Below are 24,509 nucleotides of genomic sequence, written 5' to 3' on the forward strand. Positions count from 1 at the left end.
TGTCCCTACTATATAAAAAAGGAAATACTATCCGGCGCCAGGCTTCCATCCTTCGACCCTGCGGCGGAACGCAATGCACATGGTGCTCTACCCACTGCGGCACAAAGCCGACGCAGAATGGGATGCTACTAACGCGCCTTATATCGTTCACTCATTCAAATTACTGCTGACGAGCGCTCTCTCGTCAGCAGTTGCCACAAGTGCAATAACAGTAACGTAACGCAAAGTACTTAACGTCGTGCGCCCCCGGAAATGCTCTGCATTTGATCGGGCCCATAGCGAGGGGGATGTTTATTTATTTTAATGTCTCTTATAACCAAGTGTCTCTTGTAATGAGGTTTTATACTGTACATACATAGTCCAAGCCATGCTTGATCATTCATTTGTATTTTTTTTTCAGGCATTGTACGTAGTTTCTTTTTCTTTTTTGCAGCCCTTATGCGATAGCATGACAAGAAATGCCCCCAAAACCATCACCACTGTGTTGTGTACAAAAATATTTGCTAGTGGCCAGGAATGTCAGAAGTATTTGCGAGTAAATGGGGGGGGGGCAAAGGAAAGCAGGGGTGGAAAGTCAAAGCGGCCAAATTTGAAGTGTTTGCATTCTTTGGCAGCCTACAAAAAAGAAACAAAAACAGTAAGTCCTATATTGTACAGGTGCTTGTCCTCTTTCCTTCAAGCTAGCACTAAATCATGGTTCAGAGGAGCTTGTCCATGCTGGCACTCACCGAGCCCCGGTGTTTGTTGAGGAAATGACGACGAAGGCTAGATAGCACACCATCACCATCATTGGCTAGGGGAACAAATGGAGTAAAAGGTGTTCCACTTCCCGCAGTGGCTCCATGGCTAAGATGTTGTGCTGCTGAACACGAGGGCGCGGGTTGAATTCCCGGTTGCGGCGGCCGCTTTTCTGATGGAGGCGAAAAGCAAAAACGTCCGAGTGTACGAGATTTCGGCGCACGTTAAAGATCTCCAGGCGGTCAAAATTAATCCGGAGCTCTTCACTACGGCGCCCCTCATCGCCTGCGTTGCGTCGGCCCGTTAAACCCTACAATCAATCAATAAAAGGTGTTCTGAGCAACGCCATGGCCCTGGGTCCAGTTCCTCAACAGTGTTTTCTATCACCTGTTGTTCAAAATGTGTTTCCTTGATATCCCAGGTGGCAGGGGGCAAAGGTTCACCTGGTGGGGGGCAAGGGCCTGGAGGTCGTCCTGATGCGCGTCTTCCGGACGGACCACTTCAGCCTGCCAGGGGTGAGTCCGGCTGGAGACGGATGCACCAAATGCTGGACGGCATTTTCTTCTTAAGTCTGCGGCAAATGTGAAACTGATAATTGATAAGATTGACAGAGGATATGTTTATGTTGGCACCCGATATTGTACGTGCAATGAGGAGCAAATTACCGTACTTTTGCGCGCATAACCCGTACCAAAAATGCCAAAATTTTAGTGGCAAAGTAGGGGTGCAGATAATACCCGGGGATTTTCCTTTAGTGCAGCTTCACGACGATGTGTGTTGTGCCGTGAAGCCCCTTTGCAGTAACACTGACCACGTCTTCCGTGGCAGCGATTGCGCAAAACGTACAAGGACAAGGAAGAAATAACAAGAACGAAAACAAGAAAGAAAGAAAAACACAGACAACATGGATGGAACCGAAGATGACCTTGTTTACAACAGTCAGGGCTGCTGCTCAAGTGATAGCTCTAGCGAGAGCAGTGACACTGAGTGAATTGTTACTTTCGCCCTGCAGTCAGTGTATTCACTCGCTTTTTCTTTTTACATAGTTTTTGGTGTGTTGCTTGAGCAGTGGCTTTGATGCAGCCTTTTCTGTATCAAATATGCAAGCAATACGTGAGGATTTTTACTCTTTTCCGTTGGGCTGAAAGTGAAGGGTGCGGATTAGATGCAGGGGTGGGTTATACGAGCGAAAACACGGTATGTAAACAAGTGTAAATTTTCCATTGAAGCCATTTGCAAGATACAAGCTTCGTGTTCCTGATAAAAGTATTTAAATGCGTAAGCCATTTTATGTGCACTCATTGAGGCAAACCATCTTGGGCGCTTGGAGTGTAAGTTTACGAAGGGAAATTACAGGAAATTATCTGATGCCGCTTCTACCGAGCAGTTGTAAAAGTTACGGCGCCACCTACCTGGCAGAAGACATTTTATTTGGTGCATGTAAATGTCATAGCAAAAATCACTTGTGATTCATAAACTTACTTATCTAACTCCTGTTGGAAATAAAACTGGACCGAGGGCATTTAAAGCGTTTGCAAATTCAGCTGCCTTGAACATGATAATTTTAGACGTGACGCGCTAATTGCATCAGCAGAGAAATGTGCGACAGCTGACATGGCGCGCCCATTGACTTATAGATTCGCCGAAATTTCCTCACGTTATGTTGACGCAGAGTTCTTGATAGGATTGAGTTGGATTCTGAGAGGATTTCAGGTCCATGGTGGTGTTGCTGGCCACTTTGAAGCTTATTTAGCTTTTGAAAAAGCTTGTAACGCGCCCACCAATTTGAAGGCCACTTTTATCAAAGTAGGGTTTGTGTCACAATCGTGCAAATATGGTGAGTTATTCCTAAGGAAATGTCTTCCCAGCAAAGCATCTGCGTGTATTAGTGAAGACCAATTCCAAAGGGACCCAGTGTATAGCACTTGGTATTTATAAAACACAATGTTTTATAAATTGTATAAGGCCTTGCCTATGCAAACAGAAGGCCAGTCTGTCTGCTGGTTGGAACTTGGCCATTTGCTGGCAACCTAAATTGCACCACACTTTAACGTTCTGTCTCCGATTTATAAAACACCTTGTTTGGATTTCAGGACTTTGTCCCTGGAGAGGACAAGTACGCCATGCTCAAATTGCTCTTCAAGCCAGAAACGCTGTCAAAGTGCGACACTGAGGAGGACGTAAAGCAGGTGAGCTGTCCTTTTTTTTTTGTTTTTAAGCGAAAGCTTTCTTAGTGGGACCCCACAAAACTAATGCATTTCCCCAGGCACTGGTGGGCTCACCAAAAAGCCCTGATACGATCTTTTGGCACACACCTTGTTCTCAATACTGGGCTTTTCCATCGTGTGAAAATGGTTACTTGAAAATTGCGAAAAAGGAACGTTCTAGATAACGCAATACACGCATCGATCGTGAAGGGGTACAATAGTAAACCTGTATGTTATAACCACGTATCGGTATGCATTTAATCCTGCAGAGATGAATTTACTTAGTACTACACGAAAAACAGTTGCATATGGGTTCGTTTTTCGGCGGTGATTTGGGTTTTTCAAGGTTTGACAATCACTTGGATGCACTTTCAGTAGGAAGCACTTTTAGTTTTTGCGCTTCTGTCAACTCTTTCTTCGGGAAGAGAAGTTAATTTTTTTTTCGTTACCAAAAAAAAAAAGCAACGCTTGCGCCTAAATTTAATTACAAAATGTTCCAGTCATATTGCAATCTGTTTACTGGCTTCTTTGATTGAAAGCTGTGGTAGTAGAGTATTTATCAATTAGCTCTGTACTGACTTCTTTTTGTTTGCTGAAAGCCTTGCCTGCCAACAATGGTGTCCTCACCACCCTGGTAAGGGTGACTCTGAAGGCAGCCTATGGTATGGTCATTACAATGTCAGCAGTTTCGAAGACTACCACTAATTGCCGGAAAGGGCATTTAACAGATGGTTCTATAGACTCACAGCATTGACGTCGTCAGTGCTATGCTGCAGGGAACTAAGAGGTCGACATACACTCAGTGTCTGGTTTATTATTTCACTGCTTCTTAACGTGCGGCTGAAGTCATTGAAGCAAATGAAAGGAAGAAGGTCACACTTGTAGCGCTCTTTCCTGCAGCTTTAATTGCTGGGGTCAAACTTTAGGCCCACTGGAATGTTTTTTTTTCTTTTTTCTTTTTTAACAGTTGCCCATGATTGCTCTCAGTAATTTTTTTTTTCAATTATTTTATCCTTTCTTAAATAGAAAGCGTACTTGGGGCCATGGCATGGGGTACTTTCTTTTTTTTTAAACTCGAAACATCACCTGCCACAGTCCTATAGACACTGCATCAAATACATTTAGCAGAATTTTTCTTGAAAGTTTCTATAAGGCATGGCGGAAGTAAGGCTCCTGCTTTTTTTAAACTGGAGATACCCAGGGTTGAGAGCGAGCCAGTACTCCTTCTTTGTGGAGCAATTTTTGGTTGTGGAGCAATTTTTCTAGTTAAGCGTTAGCAATCACTACGTGGCTTGAAATAGTATGATGGCGCTGAACCAGAACCAGCTTGCACTGCGTTCTTTGCAAACTGTCTGACGGCTGCCGTTTCCCCGCCGCAGTTCTTCCGCGGCTGCCACGTAGAGGAGGAGGGTGTGGATGACCCGAGCGTGGAGATCCGGCAGCGCGGTTACATGGACGACCGCATGAACACGGACCACTGCTGGCGCGAGATCGAGCTGTGGAACGTCCACTACCACGGGCAGGACAGCCTGCTGGATAAGATGCAGGCGAGTGGCCCCGTGGCTCGGCTTTCTGTTGTTGTTCTTTTTATAACCAGAGTTAGTCACAGGGTTCGCACAGGTCCTTGAAAACCTTGAAAACCCTTGAATTTAGAAGTGTGAATTTCAAGGCCTGGAAAGTCCTGGAATTTTAAATGGTCCTTGAATACCCTTGATTTTTCCGGAGAGAACCAATTGCCCTGTCTTTTCGCAAGAATTTAAGGTGTTTGTCGTGGATTTTGGGTGTTAGAAATGTAAAGAAACGTTGTAACAATCAAGTTTCAGTGTATTGCGTGAAATTACGAGTTTGGTGGATTGCCATTATTACGAGACAACATTGGGAGCAGCACTCCTCAATAGAATCCATGTCACGATACAATCCAGTGGAGGCCGACTTCTGATCTCTACCTTGCATGTTCCATTTAGTCTGTGGGCGGCTGCTCATTGCATGTTTGCTGTGCCTCATACACTCTATCTGCATTTGCTTTTATGTGCAAATGGTGGACGTGTACATAGTTCATCCTGCCTTGCAGCAACACTTGCTGATTTAATTTCAGCCCATACTCTTGCTGACAAAACAGAAGATGCAGGCGAAATTACCGTATAAACCGGAATATAGGTCGACCCGGTATATAGGTCGACCCCCTACCTTGAGGTGGGAAAAGTTGACAAAAAAAAAATAATTCGGCACAGAAGCGCACTCACAATGTCTATATTTATTTTCGACGCCCGTCCGTCACTGCCACTCACTATGCCTCCCGAAGTCACTCGTCCGAGCTCTCAGAGTCGTCTAAGGATGACTGCTTCGCACTGTCATCTTCCATGCCATCAGGCGCGTTGCTGATGGAGCACTTCCTGAACGCTCGTGTAACCATGTCGTCGGGCAGCGACTGCCCATAGGACACCCAGCTTGACACGGTCGCAACCGGCCCGTATAGGTCTTTTTGTTGTCGCCGGCTATCCACTCATTGTACAGTTCGCGGAGCCCGTCCGCGCATGGCCTCCGGAGCGATCGTGAGCGAAGTTCCCAAACAAAGTTCCCGGACGAAGTTCGCCACTTTGTTCTCCAACTCGGGGTGCACCGCTTGTCGTCCACGGAACGATCGGTTTCGGGGGTTGCACGCGCACAGCTTAGCTTTCTGGCTCCGCCAGTACCGCACACTTTTCTCCGAAACGCCTAACTGGCGTTGCACCGCCATATTCCCATTCTGCTCGGTGACTCAATCGCCGTCAGCTTAAACGCCGCGGTGAACTAGCGTTGACTGCTGCCACTCATCTCGGAACAGAGACGTACAGAAATGTACGCACGCACGCATAATGAACGAGTAAAAGACAAAAAACTAGAGAAAAGCGAAATCAAATAAAGGCCTGATAGTGCGAGAGAGCAGTCCGACACGAATGACGATGGCGACCAACGTTAATAGGACCTTGGTTCTATAAACGTTGATGGCGACGGATTGCGCTTGCACATTGTTGCCAGACAACGATTTACATTCTTCCAATGACCGCTATATAAGACGAGGGGTGACTTTTGTGCGGATTTTTTGGGAAAAAAACTCGACCTATATTCCGGTTTATACGGTACATGGGGGCCTTGAAAATGTGTTTTCTGGTCCTTGAAAGTCCTTGAAAACCTTTGAATTTCTGCTTTTGAAGCCCGTACGAACCCTGTAGTCAGTATTACCAGTTTCGAAACCCCCATAGGCCCCATGCACGGAGCAAGATATAAAGAGGAGCGCCGACTGTGGCCCAGAAAAATTCTTTTGCTCGGGCCGATAATGTCCACGCACCGCCGGCCGCCAAGCTTTCGCTTTGCTCTCTTCCTCCTTTGTTTGCCCTCTCGTCGCTCTGCCTCTGTACATGGCTCTTCCCTTCTTCGCTCTCCCCAGAGGCGTCGTTTCTTTCGCAACGACGTCTGTCGTATGCCTGTCCAACTATGCAGGAGGAATGCCTGCACGCGTGGAATTTAAACACCCGTGCGCAGCCGGAATAGACGGCGCAGATAATCGCACGCCACCGCATACATGGCGATCGCTTATTCCCTATCGGGGGGCGTTTATTTTGACATTATGAAGACCCGCTAAAAATATTGTACTAACCCAGTAGATGTAAGACGCAACTGAACGATGACGACTTTAGAATGAGCAGGAGTAATATGAAACGCCACAACATGCAGTCTAGCGTGATTCTGCTTACGACAAATCGATGCAGTGCAAAAATTACCCTCGGTTGTTGGCCCGCTATCCGGCCGCCGGCTTAATTATTTATGCCGCTTCTGCGCCCGAACAATGCTTACAAGGGTCGCCCGGAGTCTCCATCGGCAAACGGCAATGAGACGCACATTTCTGGGCCAATGACTGAATTGGACGGCTGCCCTGTTGTAATAAGTGTAGAAAAACACTCATCTTGATAAGGCACCCAAGAATATCAAACGCAACCTTCATTGTAACTCATACCGCAACTTACCGCCCTACGTTCACTGTCGCTCTACGGACGTGTTATCTCGTCGGTAACGCCGTGGACTCCAAATAAAATGCTGCGAGTTGTATGGCTGCAATTTTGGGCCTACGGGGGTTCCCGGCGTTTTTTTTTTTTTAAGCGGCTGACCAGCAAAACAACCGGCTCGTCAAACCTTTTCTTTTGGCGAGTCATCACCACAGAGATATAGGGTCCGGACGAATTCAAATATCGCGAAATGAAGGCTTGTGAAAAGACCGCACTGTCAGGGCCTCGATCTGGAGCAGATTGCTACGTCGCGGGCAGTCGTGGGTGATGTTATCGCGTTTCTGTTATTTTCTGATGAGCGTGTGAGTGCCGGTCCGTGTTCTAGGCACACTCTGTTTTGGACGTAAGTTGGAGAACGGCGAGAACGCTGAGGCAACTTTTATAATCGCTAGTGATCAGAACCAGTTGCTCCTTTCGCCTTTTGTAAAACCTGTTAAAACACAGCCGAATTGGTGTTCACAAATTTACAAAACGGAGTCACATTTTCTGCAAGCACTGCGCAAAAGATAGTGTTTGTATAGCAGCCATATGTCTATATGTGCGCCCTAAATTTTGTTTTCTCGCCATGCAAACCAATCCTTAACGCCTCTTTGCCGTGCCGTACGACCACTCAATTCCTTCGGGTTCGGGTTACCCAGAAGGTGCTGTCGAACAAGTTAATCAAGCCGTGCGAAGGAGGAGCGCAATGAACGCGAAGCGGCGCCAACGCAGGCCCAAAGCACTCCGCGCCGAAAACTACCGTCGCCGAAGCAGACGACAAAAGCCGACGGAATGCGTTCCGCCAACGCTCCCGCCGGTGCACGGGGAACGCCGGCCGCTTAGCCGCCGGACAGAGCCTTCTATTTCGCTGCGCCATCTACATTGCGCTCCGCGAGTGATGGACTTTAAGAGCCCGCAGGATAGAGTGAAGTCGGCGCTCCTGTTTATCTTGCTCCGTGGCCCCATATATCAAAAGCTGGTTTGCAATTGCCCTCCCCAGGGAAGCATAGGGCAATATTGACTAGCCTGCTGCCATGTGTCGACAGCAAGATGAGTAGTGCTGACATGCTTGCGGCTGCTGCCGTAAGTCATAAAAGGAAAAAACGTGGAAACATTAGCAAGAAAATCAAGTGAGAAAGAAAATGAGAAAATCAAGCTTTATTTAAAAGTTAGGTTGTGCTATTGAGTGAATGTTCAGCACACTTCAGTTTTTGTCCGCGACGTGCCATGCCAACACACTTGTCCCTCAGCCGGGGGACAGCAGGGGGGCCCGCGCTCCTAGATTCTGAAGTGGAACTTCGCAACTGGTGTACATTGAAGAACTCTGATTACAACACGATATTGTCACATGCCCAAGGACGACGCAGTGTCCTTGAAGGGGTAACGTTTATTGGTGCAAAGTTGTGCTCCACAAAGAACTTAAGCGATAAGAAATACCTTTCTCTCTCTCTCTCTCTCTCTCTCTCTCTCTCTCTCTCTCTCTCTCTCTCTCTCTCTCTCCTCTCTCTCTCTCTCTCTCTCTCTTTTTCTACTTTATCCTATCACTCCCAATCTACTTCCCTTCCCCTGCACTGGGTTGTATGCAGGTGAGCTCCCTGCCGAGCTCAAAATATCCCCAGTGAATTTCCTTTCAATTTCCCGTCGCGAACCACAACCCCCCCCCCCCCCCCCAAAAGTTGGGAAAGAGCCAGCGAAGTGACATGCGCAGACAAGCATTGGCAAAACAAAAAATGTCGCGATGTTTGCTTGAACGTGCATTTATCGAGAAAGCTAATTTTTCTGTTACCACGAAATTAGATTGAGAACATTCAAGAACAGTTTAGCGAAGCGACCACTAAGCGACACCGTATCCCTATCAAATATGATCGCCTGTGTGGCATACAGTTTAAGGAACGAAAGGAAATGCACACTTTGCTTCAAATGCAGATAAGAAGACAGATGGGCACAGCAGGCGCTGGTAACGAAACACACAAGTATATGAATAATAGAAGGCTTGGTTTGCGGCATTTGTACTACTTCTGTTCGCACCTGCTTCTGTCATGGCTCCCTCCCCCGTTTGATGCCTACCTTTATGTTTTGTATAAAGGGCCCTATACACGGTATGCTAACACTTCTGAGCACATCACACCCATACACTGATTAATTTAGTCAGGTGACATGAATGTACAAAGACCACAAAAGAATATCAATTTTGAATTTCTTTGGCCTGAGGTACCCCCGAGCCATGATAAACACACCTGCTGCCCATCGTCAAGCTTTGTTGTCATTCATCGTCAAAGTGAGGGCTGGGACATCCTCTTCCATGCAATTTAGCTTTAAGTGTGATGATTTCCCTGGGCTCTTTGCCGTGCTTCCGCCCTGCTTTGTACTTTGAAGTGCGAAGCTGGATCAGGTATTGCGTCCCAGTCGTGCACTAGGACTGGGAGCATGGTGATTAAAAGGGGGCAGGTTAGAAGGAATGCAAACGGCCATGGGAAGAGGAGGAGGTGTGATTAAGGGAGGAGCAACTGCTGATTTCTTATGACAGTGGAAGCTCCCGCGTGAGCGTAATTCTAGTTCTCAATTATTGATTCCGAGGTCTTGACAAAATGAGCAACTCTTTAAGAAAAAGAAGAAATGGTTAAGAAAAACAAAAAAAAGGTCCGAAATTCCAAGGGGGGCAGTTCCCCCCCCCCCCTTGCGCCCCCCTCTAGACGCCCATACCCATAATGTAAATTTTTTGAACATGGTTTCAATAGAGTGTATAGAGACAGATATTTCAGGAAACTTGGACCAAGGATTAGAATGAGAAATATTGAGTTTCCTGGCAAGAAAATAAACTGCCGTAGTTCAGAATGTATTAGTAAAGTCACCCTACTTTAAGTTTTGGTTAGTAAAGGTGTTATAACCTTTCTAAAAATTAAAAAAAAATGAAGAAAGCTCGCACTAATGCGTGAGAATTGAAGGTAGCGACGCTGTACGCAACCTTCGCGACCATCGGGAAGGTTAAAGTTTACGATTGCAGCCAATTTGCTTCTTCTTCGCTGCCGTAAGGACCTTCACTCCATCACTGTTGCTATAAGTGTGAGCTTCCTTCATTATTTGGAACTGATAATCATTGGCCATCACCTTGGAGGGCCAAACGCTGTGACGTCTTTCTCGTTGCCAGCAAGTGCGGTTACAATTATGGTGAACGCTGGATTTGTTTTTTTTTTACCAATTGTGACCAGTCCGAGTGGATATCCTCGTTTTGGCCAATGTTGGCCAACCTTTCGAAGTCGGTAGGTTCGGCATTTTCTTAGTATTTTTAACTGCGGACACGAAAAATAACCATTTTCAAAACAGCTTTGCTGTAAAGACAAGTACCTTTCCTGTAGCGATAAGGAAATATTTGAGTTTAGAGTTCATATTTATGAACGACTGTACTAATAATCCAATTTTGGTGTTGAAATGTCACTGGTGCTTCCGGTTCCCTACTGTATTCTATTCCGCAGTATATACAATGAAACTGCAAAAGGGGAACAGCGCAAACGTGTTTGTCACCTTCTTCTTTTTCTTGTGTTTTGTCTGAGTTAGCGCTGTTCCCCTTTTGTAATCGTGCGCCAACTCGCCCAAGCCATAAACCCGTACAATGAAACAGAGCAACTTTTCCTTCACCTGCAGTTATTTTTTTTATGGGAGTTTCGATGAATGTTTTGTCGATTTAAAACGCGTTTCTCGTGTTCCTTCCTGCAGAACCACCTGCTTTGGCGTCTGGTCACGGAAGACCTCTTCACCAAGTTGCCCCTGGGGCAGTCAGTGCTGCTGCACGAAGTGACCAAGATGCTCCAAGCAAGCATCATCTAGGAGATTGCGACATCGTCTCGGCTAAAGGGCTCGCGTTGCTCCGATTCTGAGACTTAAATTAAGCAGGGCACATGCACCCGGCGAACCAGCGGCAACGCCACTGAGCCGACGTGAATGAACCACGTGGCATCATCCTCACCGCACCACCTCCCCTCACCGTCTGTGACAACCAAAGGATTCGCATACCGGCTACCACAACAGGCTGTGATCACCCACGCTGTGAAAACTTGCATTGTGTGATTTTTTTTTTTTTCGTTTCATGTTGTGCAGTTTCACGACACTTCGTTTTTGTTTGTTTGCATTTGAAACAGTAGCCGTTCACATATAACCTACATCTCGACATTGTTCTATTACGTGTTTAACCGTGACATACAAGTAATTTAACCCAGGTATACGTTTTTGCGCACCTCTTAAAAGAAGGTTTGTTGGGACGAGCGGTTGTTGTTCTATGTGATACATCTTTGTTGTTTGCAACTGGAGCAATTTATGCACACCCAAGAGCAGAAGCTTATGGACCACGAAAAAGGCAATTTTGAGTAATTTCTCTGCCGCACGGCAGCGCGGAGTACTATACGCAGTAGTTTTCATTAGTTCAGTACGTATACGACACCTCGAATGCATTCGACAGTTTGTCGGGCTGCTGTAGGAAGACAAATGACCTAAAATTGCCATTCCCCTGGTCCGTGAACTTTTGATCGTGGCTGCACATCCTACTCCTCAGAATTTTTTCGTGGCGTGTTTTCTTGAGAAAGAAGTAATTTAACCTGGATACACGGTTTAGTGCAACTCCTGAGAGGGGTTGTTGTTACAAGCTGTTCTTTGATGTGATACATTTTTGTTGTTAATTCGTTCGTCACGTTTTGGCATTAGTGAGTACTTAGCGAATACTTATAGGAAGTACTTAACGAGCACACAACTTGCAACAATGCAACACTGGCAAACTTTTAAAGTGTGTCATTTGCCTGAAGTTGCATTCGTGGCTGCCGCATCAATCAGTTAGTCTTGGCGTTCTGCAAGGCTGTTTATAGCATTGAATCTGAGTGCTTTCATTCTCATACGCATTTCACTGCTATGCCTACGTGTTTATGGTGCTATCTTATTGACTAGACACGTTGAAATTATGCGAAGCGTTAATTAAGACAAAGTTAATTTTATGTCTTGTTGTTACTGCTGTTTGTAGTGACCTGTGTAGCACAAGCAAATGCTAGAAGTACTAGCTTGCTTTGACAGCACAACCATTGTGTGCTGTTTTGCAGTCTGTGTGGGTCACAAAAGCCCGTGTGTTTTTATAAATGCATGCGACGCTCACGTCGATCATGCCCGCTGTTTGCATTGGAGAGATAGACGTAGCCTGGTGCCTCAGGGATTACTGTGACAATAGTGTTAGGACCACGGTAACAATTCAAGAATGCAAATCTTGTACTTGGAGAATAGATAGTAATGTGCAGGACATTTAATTCATCTACAAAACCTCTGTACAGTGTCTCGGTGTTTTTTTTTTAGTGTATGTTTTGCTTGAACTTGGTTTTAGGTCTCACTTTTCTCATTCCACCGATAATACGTTTCAAATGAAGGTTGATATGGTCTGATCCGCTAGATACAAGCAACTTTTGAAGAATGTGGAGTAAGTCTGCTGAAGCCCGGTCATTCCACGCATTGTAAAGCAATATTTCATTCTTGTGCTTGATAAGGCGTACTGGTGCCGTATCAATTGTTTTTCCTCTGGTTATGTCAACAAACCATCTTTTTTTAATGGTTAGATTTTTTTATGACTATTTTCACTGAAGAAAAGACAAACATTACAAAGAGAAATCTGATCCAGTGACTTTTGGAAGATGCTCACGGTATGAACGTCTGGTAGTGACAATACAAATTAATGCCAATGACTGGTGGTGGCAGCCTTCTTTAAAGAACTTCGGAAGTATATATAGATATTCGTAATTATTTTATCTAGTACTTTAGTGGCCAGCGTAGAACTTGTTGTTGCGAAGGTACGTTTAGTTTCTGAAAAACCGGTGCAGTGTTTAGCTAGGCCAGTGTCATTCCGAACAACGCTGCAAATGCGGTATACTGTGTACAGGTATCATCTCTCCACATTTTAAAGATGATAAAATTGGAAGATGCGCATTTAGATCTGAAAGATGTCTTAAACGGGACGGTCCGCAGTTCGTTTGTCATTCTACGCGAGCACGCATCACAGTGATACGGCTTTCGTACTTACAATGTCCAGGTGAAATCAACTTGCGGCGCATACCGGTGCTTTGATGCGTCCCAACTGATACGTTTTTATTTTGAACACTATTTGTCACATTTTGTTAGCATCAAGGTCCTCATCTTTGTTTGCGGCACGGACCTAATTGGTACGTTGCACCCGGCCTTTACAGCGTGTGCTTTGTAGTCGACAGTTCCGTTTGCTTTGTAAGTGTACGGTCACTCTGCTGCAAGCCTGCAGAAAAGTGTTTTTAATATAATAAACATGCAAGTAAGCTTTCCTTGCACACGAGTGAAAGCTGATTGTCATTCACTCCGCTTCAATGCAGGAAATGGAGCTACATGTACACTTTTCCATTTTGACCACCTGGGATCTTTAACATGTTCCAAAATCTTGGCACAAAGACGTTTTCGCTTTTTGCTTCCATCTGAAAATCAGCCGCAAGAACCTGTGTCCTTGGGTTCAGCAGCACAATGCCTTAGCTACTGAACCACCACAGCAGGTTTTTCCACATAAACTTGCTGAAAGTTTTTAAAGTATGCATGTGTTCTCGCTCTTCTACCAACCTGGGTTTTTGGTGTTACATGGAAAGCACAAAAAGACTTCACAACACCGTGAACTGGAATTACATGTAGGTATCGATCAAAAGTTAGGGGATGTGGATATTTTTTAGGTGATTATAATGCGAAAACGATTGCTTGACGAGCTGTCTGTCTTGTGAAAACGGGATATGATTTTTAATTGGGACAAAAAAACGGGACGGCAGAAGCGGAACTCCAAAATGGGCTGTCCTGGCCAATACGGGGACGTCTGGCCAGCCTTCCAGTCAGGTTACACCAGTTTTACCTCACCCAGTTCGTGAACCCCAAGTGCAAGTTCTGTGGTGCCGATGGAACTGTGGAGCACATGGTCTGGCTTTGCAGTCGTACCCCAAGCCTCCCGGTTCCTCAGCCTGGCTCTCGTCCTCCCTTGCTTTCAGGACAGCCCAAACAGCCGGAAGCCACCACAACCAGCAGCGTCCTCTTTCCCTCTCATCTTTTTTCTTGGCCTTGGAGGCTTATCCTGGACAGCCCCTCCCTCGAGGTCCAGCTCCTGTTGTTTGGCAGAGCAGAGGCCGCGTCCATGGCCCTGAAATTCCTCTGAGCTGGAGTCGGAGCCTCCTCTCCCCATCCCCTGCCGTTTCTAAAGGCCAATAGATCGCTTTTCACCACCACCACCTTGCTTTCTCCCTTCCTGTCATCTCCCTCATGCTCCCCTCTCTTTTGTGCTCACTTTGTGCTGTAATTGGGTCCCAGGTTGGGTATGCAAGCCTAATTCGTATAGGCAGTTCTGTCTGGTACGGCCCTGTACGCCTGGCTCCACCCACCCTGAGCACAAATAAAAGTATTTTTATTGTTATTATTATTACCCCCTCTTAAAATGTCGTGAGGAAAAATGACACGCGGCAGCTGGCATGCACTACTTCTGACTGATGTTTGGGATAGTGACCGCATTTCGCAAGGGGCGACTTCGTATTAATGTCTCCGATGTGGTTAAAAGCACCTTGTGTGGACCCAAGTTCCGTTTCAAAAGTTTTTTGCTAAGGCACCGGTGGCAAATCGGGATCGACACCCAAATCCAATCAGTGTGTTTGAAGCGTACATCCTGTCATCAAAGGTTGTGGCGATCAGCTTCGACACACTGTTGGTCTCGGATCCAGGCCCTGGCAAGTTGCAGAGCCTCTTTCACTCCCTGGGAGATCAGTTGCATGCCCTCGTGTAAGTGTTGTGACTTGGCAGATGTGGCAACATCACATGCAGCATCATGGTAACCAGTCGGCTGTGCACCAGGTGAAGGGGAGAGAAACAGCGTTTCTTAAACTTGTCATAGCCGTGTTGTATGTGAGCGGCGCGAAGGAGAGCACTTCACCCCATGTTTGGTCCGACTCACATGCTGGACGTTAGTGTTTTGCACAAACTGTGGAAGGGGCCATGGAGACAAATGGAACCAGCCTTTGCTATCTCACTCGGCTTCTTCCCAGCCCCGAAAGACAGTTTCTAACAGTGAAGCTGTTTAGCAAATTGTAATTGTTCGTGTCCGCAGTTAAAAATATCGAGAAATTGCGTAGCGCGCACACGTGAGCGCAGGCGTCGTGGCGACCGCCCAGCAGTTAACAAGACCAAGAAAATACTTGACGCTCGTGTGTGCGTGTATCACGGCAACCGCCCAGCGTCCCCGGTGCACGTTTGTCAAGCCAAGCATACCCACTTAGGGAGATTGGCCAAGATTGGCCAAAAGAAGAACTCCGGCGTTCACCGTAATCGTGGCAACACTTGCTTGGACCGAGAAAGACGCATCATAGCGTGCGTCCCTCCAAGGGGATGTGCGATGATTATCACTTCCAAAAAAATTAAGGAAGCTCGCACTTATAGCAACGATGATGAAGTAAAGGTTTCCGTGGCAGAAGAGAAGGAAATCGGCTGCAATCGTGGACGCAACCCTTTGTGACGGCTGGAAAAGGTTGGGTACAGCTTCGCTACCTTCAAGTCTTACCCGTTAGTGTGAGCTTCACTTTTTTTAACCGAGAAATGCAGGAAGTATTGAAGAGCTTTTAAATTTTGTGCTAGAGTGATTAATAAGTGAAGGAATGAGTTAATATAGGCTAGCACTAAGAACATGGTTATCAATGTATTAACTGCACATTAGCATTCAAGGGATGAGATCAGACGAAACTGGAGGTGCCCACTACAATCGGTCAGTCGTGTTTGTATGCAGTGGCTTTGGTAGACAGCTGACAATCGCACGAACAAGATTCTGTGATGTCATGGAAACGTCGCCAGAAAGTGGCTGGTTAGCTGCCACCGCTCCATCTGTCTTCTTTAATATCTTGATGATTTGTTTGAAGTTTGTGATAAATTGGTGTAACTGTTATTGGAACAAAGCAATCCAAACTTGTATTTTGCCTTCATAGCCCCTTGAAGTCAAGGTTCGCTAAGCCACGCGAGTTCATGATGTTGGACACCGATGCTGATCGCCTGGTCACCAGGCTATCTATTGGTTGCATTTGCACACGTCTTGGAGTTGAAGGAATGTCTTACTACTACACCTGTCTCGTACATGCTCTCTCTCACTGGGCTTATGATGGTGGTTGAAGGGACCGACAAACACTTTTTGCAAAGTGCATGTCCTCTAGCTTATAAGAATAATAATAATGATAATAATAATAATAATACTTTATTAGCATACATATATTCTGGGAGACCCAAGCCTGCAAGGGCCACAGAAGGCAGTGTGCCCATACCAATAGGCCTGCGGGCCCAGCCTGGGTCCCAATGTTCATAGCTATTCACCACAGACTACACCAGTGCTGCACTACGCAGTTTCGCTGAGGTCGTCGTCATCGGGCGGGAATGTTCCAGTGTAGTCAGATGGGAGCTGGCGCCATAGAGCTGCTGCACGGGGCAGCCAAGATGAGCCATGGCGTTGCGTGCGCGTAAGGAGCGGCTGAAGACGGCCTGTTTGTTGGCTCAGGCGCAGACCGTAGGGCAATTCTTGGTGGCCTGGGGACATTACTCGGCACACAGTCGTACTGTTGAGGCCCGTACTCTTGAGTCAAGGGGTTGCCAGGAGGCATGCCGGAGAAGGTTGGGGGAGGAAATTCCAGCATAGGGGAGTTGCTCCCTTTTCGGCGTAGTACGGCGACAAAAGGTGTACGCCGCGCGACGTTGGACGCTGGCATATGAAGGCCAGCATTTTATAGTGGGGTAACCGCAAGGAATTCGTAAATAAATGGGTAGAGATAACTCTAATTTGGCACTGAGCTTTCTGGAATCTGAAAGTTGGCGTCAAGTAGTGTCTAAACATGAGACTACCGTACGTGTCAAACAGCTCCGTTAGTTACAATGCATGATTCAAAAACTGCATAAAGGAACAGGAACGACTAGTTTATTATTGTTTTAGCCGGAGACAAGTTTTTAAAAACCTCTTTTCATATCGCGCACAGTTAAAAGTATGTCGCTGATTTAAAAATTCCACTTTCAAACGTTCTAGAGCCCTATCAGGGAAACCGTTTAAGTTCAACGTGTTTCAATTGTGATGCCCTTCCATTTGGTATAGAGAGCATGTACTCGAGAAAAATGGGTGTTCTGTCCCTTCACATTGAGAAGCTGATAGTTGACTTCAGATGCGAATCTTTCGCCGTGCTCTTGGCGATGAGCAACAAAGATGAGCTGCTCCATGTCCTTTTTGGAGACCGAATGCAAGCAGGCTTGCATGCCCGAGGCCCTAATTTCTGGCTCTTTAAGACAAGGTGCTCACCCTCTTCAAAATAGTAGCAATACATCTGTCATGCACACATTTTTTCGAAGTGCTACAACTGTTCGTAAACCTTATGAGCTACCCTGAAATCGTTAACACTCGCGAAAGGCGGTCAGAAAGTTTGATTACCGAAGTTTCTTATAATCCTTGTAATCCACTACTTCACTCGAGTGAAGAATGAGAGCGAAACAAGCCATTGACAAAGAATTCTTAAGAGAAGGGAACCTAAACACTCAAAATAAGCTTGTGTGCAAAAGTAAAGCGATGCGATTGTTTCAGTAAAGGGTATTTTCTTTTGTGGTTGAACTGAGGAACCTTTTTTCTTTAAAATTGAAAAGTCAAGCGAAATACTGTTTCGCACCTGGTTACATCTGTATTTAAATATTTTGTTGCGATAATTGCATTCTTTATGCCATTCGCTAAAATGCATTGTGAAATTCTCCTGCTTACGTGCTTGAGAGCTTACAACGAGTTGGTTCCCATGCTAGGTTCTGGCAACCTCTTGTGCAGTTTGTGCAAAATTCTGCGCAATCTTATTGCTTCTAGCCAAATGAATGTTCCCAGTCTACCTGGTATAGCTTCTTAGCAGTCCTGTCGCAGAAAGATAAGGTTGCATAAAATTGTACACATTCCCCTTCTACATAACCAAATTTGCAGCCCTGAATAAACACATAATTGGCGCAGAAAAGGCCAGTGCCATACGGTTTCAACTTTTCCAAACAATAACCATCTAGCCAATGGGAAGCGGCAGAAATGGAAAAGACGAAAATACCACCACGGGCCCAACTACACGAGTATATCGTTTAAACTTCAATTTTATTCATTTCAGATTGCCTGGAAGGTCAAGTCTAAAGAAAAATGGCAATGCCTTGCGAAGATCGCACCTTTTCACAGGAGCAGTAAACTATGACACAACACTGAAACGCGCTTGCAGAAAAATTTAATGGAACATAGAAAAACGTTCAAACAATCAGCACAACATGAACCGCACTACTGGCATAATGCTGAGAAAAAGAGTGCAGCATGTATAGAATGAGGGCATGTGCTCAACAGTGGACGGAACATACATGAAACAAGATATATTCAGGACTTCGACACGGTAAAAAGCGCACTGGACGGGGATAGAGGAAGACAGAGTGACACGTGCGGGACGAGCGCTAGACATCAACTGAGGGCTTACTGACAGGAAAGGCAACATAAATATAAATGCGCAGAAACGCTGAAATAAAAAAATACGGGAGGCGCAGCTTTCACAGAGAATGTGATTGAAGCTCTAGATAGGCTTCTTCTTTAGTGTGCAAAGCCAGAGATGGTGTGCTCACGCATGTGTCATTTTCCTTGATAATGCAGAACGCCTCAACGCCTTCTGCGTTGAATATCCTCAGGAGTCACGCTATCAACTTTGCTTGCTCAATATTTGCACAATTAAAGCACACGCAACAGTGACAGCATTAGAGTTTATGAAATAGGCATAGTGAGTATTGTAAATTTCATCGTATTCTTTTCTCTAAATCCCCCTCTAACCATGCACACATCAGGTACGGACATACTGCTCCAAATGGAGCCAGGTACGTTCAATGCATTCGATGCTCATGAAGAACTGCCTGGCCTTGCATTGATTTGCCATGTGGTAAGCACGACAACTTCAGCTAGATTTTTGTGATTCAGCGTTAGCATTCAAAGTTAACATCAGTGGACGTTAATGTTGATTGAAATGGTGATTGTTTGCTGAAATTTCTGAATCAGGTAATTCATGAAGTTGTGGCCATCCTCCTTTGTAGGTGTGCTCTCTGCGTACATTAACATTGCCACACATCACAAACATGCCAATTCCAACAGTTGACAACTTCAAAAATATAGTCACTTCATCCGTATTTTACCAATATGCTCATTCTGAGACAGCCGTATGACGAACGAATGATGCGCTAACGAATATCGCCACAAAAATCGTGTTATCTAGCTGCTTTTCATGCGCCCAGGGGCCTTTGTGGATGCCTGTTCTCGTTCATTCTCAAGCAGTAAGCTAAAATCTTTGGCCCTGCATACATTAACCACACAGCTAGGAGGCCACTACAGGTCCCTGTTGTATGCACACAAATACACGTCAGGTGAGGAGTGTAAAACACAGTTCAAGCTGGTCATTCTCGACGTAGCCCTCACGCTCCAGGTCATTCAAGTACAGGAAAGTCTGGATAAAGAACGTTGCATTGGAAGGGGTTGTTGGCCTCGAGTAAAAATTGCTCCGGCAGTCCGGATTGGTTTGAATGGACCGCTTTTCACCCGAGTCTGGATGCACAACCGACAGCGTCATCTTCCTGTTGAACGGCCACTGGAGGTACTCGTCCACCTCGCCTCTTTTCAGACACAGCTGGAGGTGAAGGGAAACCTCGTAACCGACCCTCTTGAGGTACACTCCCGGTAAAATGAGGTAGTGGCAAAGGTAAACTGCGTTGGCGAAACGCTCGGCCGAGCCCGCCCTCAAAGCCCTCTCTTTCAGCGAGCCGTACCCCTTCAGTATCCACTGGTGAGAAAACCGGGCCCTCAGAATGTGGCGCAAGATCGAGTCCATCCTCCGGAAGGTCTCCTTGCCAGTTTCCACGACAACGTCCTTCATGACATCAATGTCTGCCGCACGGCGGGCAGTAAGGTTGCGGTTTTGGCTGATGACGGCCTCCAAGTCGCGTTGCAGCGTTTCCTTCAGGTTCTTCACGGAGAGGGATATTAAGTTCCCCTGGTTAGTCTGCACTTCCTTCAGGCTGCGCACGGTGCGGAAAACGTCGCTTATCTGGTCAGTCTGCGCTTCCTTTAGGTCGTTCATGGAGTGGGAGAGATCGTTCATGTGGCCAGACTGCAAGTTGCCCTCCGACGAGAGCCGTTCAAGAAGGCCTTTTAGGTCTCCAAGCTGCCGCTCCATCCGCAAGGTCGCGGTAGAGAGTGTAGTCTTCAGTGCTGTGAGCTCTGTGGTTTGCTCATTGTCAACTGGCACCTGGGCACCCTCCGTCAGGCCGGGTTCCAGAGTACCAGTGCACGTTCTGAGGTGTGAACATAGGCTGTTGTAAAGAATCTTCGTTGAGCACTTTCGACAGGCGACCGTGTGGTGTCTGCATTCTTGGTAAAAGTGATCGGTCAGCTGACCAAGCGCAACTATGGTGCTGCAGCCGTTGTCTTGGTTCCAGCAGTAGACCTACGGAGAGAAAAAAACAAATACAACGGGCTGAGAACAGCAGTTTCATATCAAGCGTCTGTGCATGTGGTGTATTGAAAGTACCGAGGACAATGAAAACTCATTTCTTGCCATTCCATGGAAGTTAAATACTAGAGGGACCATGAAGATGAAATACAAGTTTGCCGTGTTAAAGGAGCACTGACACGAAAATTTTATGTTACACTTTTATTGCTTTTATTGATACTTAATGGTCTGGCCAACCTGAAACAGCACTTCAGATACTTCAGCGCGCGATAGTTAATTACATTGAACGGCCTGAAAATTGTTTGTTTCCAATTCCCGCACTTTCATCCCGAACGGCGCATATGACAGAATCCCGGCCTGACCTCACCACTTTGTACAGACGTCACCGGTGCCCGCTCGCCGCTCGTGGGGCCACGCATGTGAAGTGACGTCACGAGTTTTTGATGAGCGCTGTCGCGTCACTTCTTTTGGCCTTTTTGGCTTCACGGGGTGATGTCACGCTGATGTCCATTTGCTGAGTGCCACTCCACGCGCTGCTCCGTCGGCGCGATAAATGAGATCCAATTGAACTATGTTCTTTGCGTCGCGGGCGCTCATATTTCAGCCAGGGTATTCTGTTGAGTGAAGGAAGCGAACTGTGGAATATTATTAACGCCGAAAATTGGTGTCAGTGCTCCTTTAAACAGACCACTTTGTCACAATACCGCTTATATCAATTTTGATGCAAACTTCAAATGATTACTCTAGATATTCAGGAGAAGAGATGAAGCGGTGGCGACTCACCAAGCGCTTTCTTGCCCTGCTCTGATGATGTCACAGGGATTTACTTGTTTCTATGATTGGTGTCCGGCATTCAACACTACTGCCAAGAAACACTACTGTGCAACTGTAGTGGTTGGTGCCTTCAGTTCTTTATGATCGTACCACTCGAAAGCTAACCAATGGCTAACACACTGATATCTTGATTGTTTCTCCCATTATGCCTCTATTGACATGTAGTGTGAAATTTCAAGGTTTTCCTATATTTGTAATGGTTTTTTTTTGTGAAAATATGTCTCTAAAGCCAGATTGAAGTTGAGTGAATTAGATATTTCAAATTAGGCAAGGTTGTGTTTCGGTTAAGAGGTGAAGTGCTTACAAGCCTTGGCGGATCCAGAGGGGGAGGACTTAAGGACTTAAATTTAAGGACGTAAATTTGGAATTTATACCCCCAAGAAGATGACCCCTCAGGTTATAGAAGAAGTCTAGCTGATGAAATTTTTTTCTTGTATTTTTGGTTACCCGAAATTTTGGTGAGTACAAAAGCTACTATGCTCCTCCTCCTCATCATCAATGATTCATTATCATCGCTTATAGAAGCTGACCCTCCCTTCAGAAAAAACCTGGATCCGCCCCTGCTTATACGAAGGGTACTTTTTCCCCCTGCGAAGTGCCTCCATGTATTTAAAGCTATGAGAAATGGATTGGGGGATCCTATTTGTGGTTACTAGAGCATGCTGCGATGTGTTGACTCCTTCAGTGCTCGAACTTGTTTACTTTTTAATTGATACTCTTAACCTGATTTTCCATTTTAACAGTGTGCTATTTTTGAAACCTATCTCGTCCTCGGACCCAACACCAGCCATGTTCAGGTGCTGTCAGAAGTAATTGGAGCACGGGAGCTGTGGCCGAACCGCATAGGAGCGCAGTGTAGCTGCATCGGCGGCAAATGAAAGGGCGAGAACACGCATGCGCGCCTGGCGACGGCGACAGCCCACAAATACTTCTCAAAACACTTCCACCAGTGATTTCCCTACACCCCCCCTAGGGTGTGTGTAGACCCCCCCCCCCCCCTAGTTTTTCTGGACACCCCCCCCCTTGAATCCCAAATTTCACTCTTGTCAGTCCTTGTATGGACCTTTTTCAGTATCGCGATGTGCGCATGCGCGGGCTGCCCGTCTGCTATTGCGCCCCCCGAGCTTGCTGTTAGCGTTGCACGTATTTATTTCCATTTTTTCGACAGCTCGTGGCAAATTCGTATGTGCACACAAAAAAGGCTTTCAAAGGAAAGCGGCAAAGTGGTTTGAGGCTGACTACGCTGCGAGCACGTTGCTACCAGTCAGGAAGTAGCGAAAAGCGCTACGGAAGCTAATACTGGCGTTTTAATAAATCGGGAGCGTCCAATCGGTGCCTGTGCTGCATAATTCGTGTACTACCTAAACATTGTTTCAAGAACTCAAATTTTTAAAAAGTTCGAAAATGTCCTTATACGTCGAAAAATGGCGAGAAATTAAAAAAAAAAACTGAATATGGACCTTTCATGGTAAAAAATGAATTTCTCTAAATTTGTTTTTTTTTAGATTGAATAGAAAGCACCGCCTCTCAGGTGTATATAATCTATAGAAAATGAAAAACGTACGTCACGGGGATGAGCGTTTGGTTAACAGACGTCTATTATTTAACTAGTGGGATAAAAAAACAGCTTTTCTAGTTTATGAACCCCCCCCCCCCTCCCCCAGAGCCATTGAAACACCCCCCCTTGATTCGATGCCTGGGGAAACCCCTGACTTCCACACTTCCTTAAGCTGGCTTCGAGCACTCTTCGCAGCATACTGGGCTCGGCGATGGCGCTGAGAGCATACACACCTACAAATATTTGAAGAAAAAAAAAACTGTCACTGCGGAACCCTGTGAGAGCGCCGCTTCTCCGGCCGCTCGCGTGCTTTGGAAGTGTGCCAAAGACGTTGTCAGATATTGGTCTGCTATCAGCGCCATCGCCGAGACCAGTGCTGCGATAAATGCAAGAAGCCAGGTTAAAAGAAGTGGTTTGACTATCGCCGTCGGCAGCCGCGCATGCGTGTTCTCGTCCTTCGGTTTGCCGCCGATGCAGACACGGCGCTCCTATGCGGTTCGGCTACAGCTCCCGTGCTCCAATTACTTCTGACGGCACCTGTATGCACCTAGGGGTCCAAGCAACATTTTGGGCACTATACAAAGTGCTGCTACATGGGTGCTACCAGCCATTACTTCCATTAACTTGACTGAAAACTGAAATCGCCACGGTGTTTCGCTACCGTGCACGCATGCTGGGTGGACGAAGGCAAGGTAGAAACAGCCGTTAAAAAACGTCATTAACCAGTCGCGCATAAAGCGGTCCGGCCGGTTGGGTTAAAATCGGAACAATGAGCTCTCTCGCAAAAGGGCGGCCATTTTGCAAAACTTTTAAGATTAAAAAAAAAAAAGGTGGCTCGTCTCACGATTTCAACATAGCCCGTCTTACCGCTCTGTCCATGTCCGCGGCATGGAACGTCGTCCACTGGACGCGCTTTTGAGGGCACGCTTCGCCGTCCAACGGGCAGCACAGGGACCCGCCCAGCTGCCTCTGTTGCAGGTGGCAGGTTCCGCACAGGCAGTGGCCGCACAGCAGCAAACCCGTCCGCCTGACGACGATGCCGCAGGCGCTGCATACACGGTTGGAGGGTACCTGATCGACGAAGTGCACCAGTTTCCAGTCGAGCTCGTCGGTAAAGTTCCGAAGGATATAACGCTGGCTGCCCGCAGCCATCTCTCTCCACGTGGTCAGAGCACGCACGGCGGACGGAACGCGCTGCCGACTTGCCGTAGCTACGAAGCTGTGCAGCGCTTCCGCCCCGCTTTCCCCTTATCTCAAAATCCCACTGTTTGTAATCCCTGTCTTTCTTCCCACGTGTTGCGCCTCCGGGCCCGTGCCGCGAAAGCCCTCTCCTCGAGCTGGAGAGGGGCGAGCAGGGGAACCCCGCCTCGCATTGTGCGAGCTCGGGGGCAAAGGCGGTCGTGCCTCCCTGCCTGCAAGTAAAGAAGAAAGAAGTGCCTGCAGCCGAGGAGTAAAGTGTGTAAAACGTGCTGTTGGGCTAGTTAATGCATTATGAATAACGAAAATTGCGCTAAAAGGACAGAGGAAGGACGACAGACAGAGCATTGTCTGTCGTCGTTCCTCTGTTTGTCCTTTTAGCGCAATTTTCGTAATTTATTACAAAGTGTGTGTTCTTTGTGGAGAAATT

The 24,509-nt window shown here is 46.5% G+C and overlaps 2 protein-coding genes across 2 annotated transcripts; one reads left to right on the forward strand and one right to left on the reverse strand.

Annotated features, from left to right (window-relative positions):
- The first annotated feature begins 693 nt into the window (after positions 1 to 693).
- LOC144175531 (uncharacterized) lies at positions 694 to 10,792 on the forward strand. Its single transcript, XM_077704606.1, has 5 exons — positions 694 to 737; positions 1,160 to 1,253; positions 2,832 to 2,927; positions 4,325 to 4,492; positions 10,682 to 10,792. Exons 1-5 carry the CDS (start codon positions 694 to 696, stop codon positions 10,790 to 10,792), a joined length of 513 nt encoding a protein of 170 aa, XP_077560732.1.
- Positions 10,793 to 18,233: 7,441 nt separating this feature from the next.
- LOC144173533 (uncharacterized) lies at positions 18,234 to 24,302 on the reverse strand. Its single transcript, XM_077701915.1, has 2 exons — positions 23,750 to 24,302; positions 18,234 to 20,484 (listed from the first exon to the last, which is right to left on the reverse strand). The coding sequence occupies exons 1-2, from the start codon at positions 24,032 to 24,034 to the stop codon at positions 19,405 to 19,407; spliced, it is 1,365 nt and encodes a 454-aa protein (XP_077558041.1). The 5' UTR covers positions 24,035 to 24,302; the 3' UTR covers positions 18,234 to 19,404.
- Between the last annotated feature and the right edge of the window lie 207 nt (positions 24,303 to 24,509).

This window comes from Haemaphysalis longicornis, unplaced genomic scaffold (genome assembly GCF_048455015.1).
Source record: "Haemaphysalis longicornis isolate Haplotype H1 unplaced genomic scaffold, Haemaphysalis longicornis Haplotype H1 scaffold_3, whole genome shotgun sequence".
Taxonomy (NCBI): Eukaryota; Metazoa; Arthropoda; class Arachnida; order Ixodida; family Ixodidae; genus Haemaphysalis; species Haemaphysalis longicornis.

Bases quoted from the DNA above. Each gene is read 5' to 3' on its own strand.
- LOC144173533 (XM_077701915.1), bottom strand. From the start codon at position 24,034: ATGGCTGCGGGCAGCCAGCGTTATATCCTTCGGAACTTTACCGACGAG. The intron at 20,485-23,749 runs GTAAGACGGGCT...TTCTCTCCGTAG, and splicing joins CCGCGGACATGGACAGAGCG to GTCTACTGCTGGAACCAAGA.
- LOC144175531 (XM_077704606.1), top strand. From the start codon at position 694: ATGGTTCAGAGGAGCTTGTCCATGCTGGCACTCACCGAGCCCCG. The intron at 738-1,159 runs GTGTTTGTTGAG...TTGATATCCCAG, and splicing joins CTGGCACTCACCGAGCCCCG to GTGGCAGGGGGCAAAGGTTC. The intron at 4,493-10,681 runs GCGAGTGGCCCC...TCCTTCCTGCAG, and splicing joins GCCTGCTGGATAAGATGCAG to AACCACCTGCTTTGGCGTCT.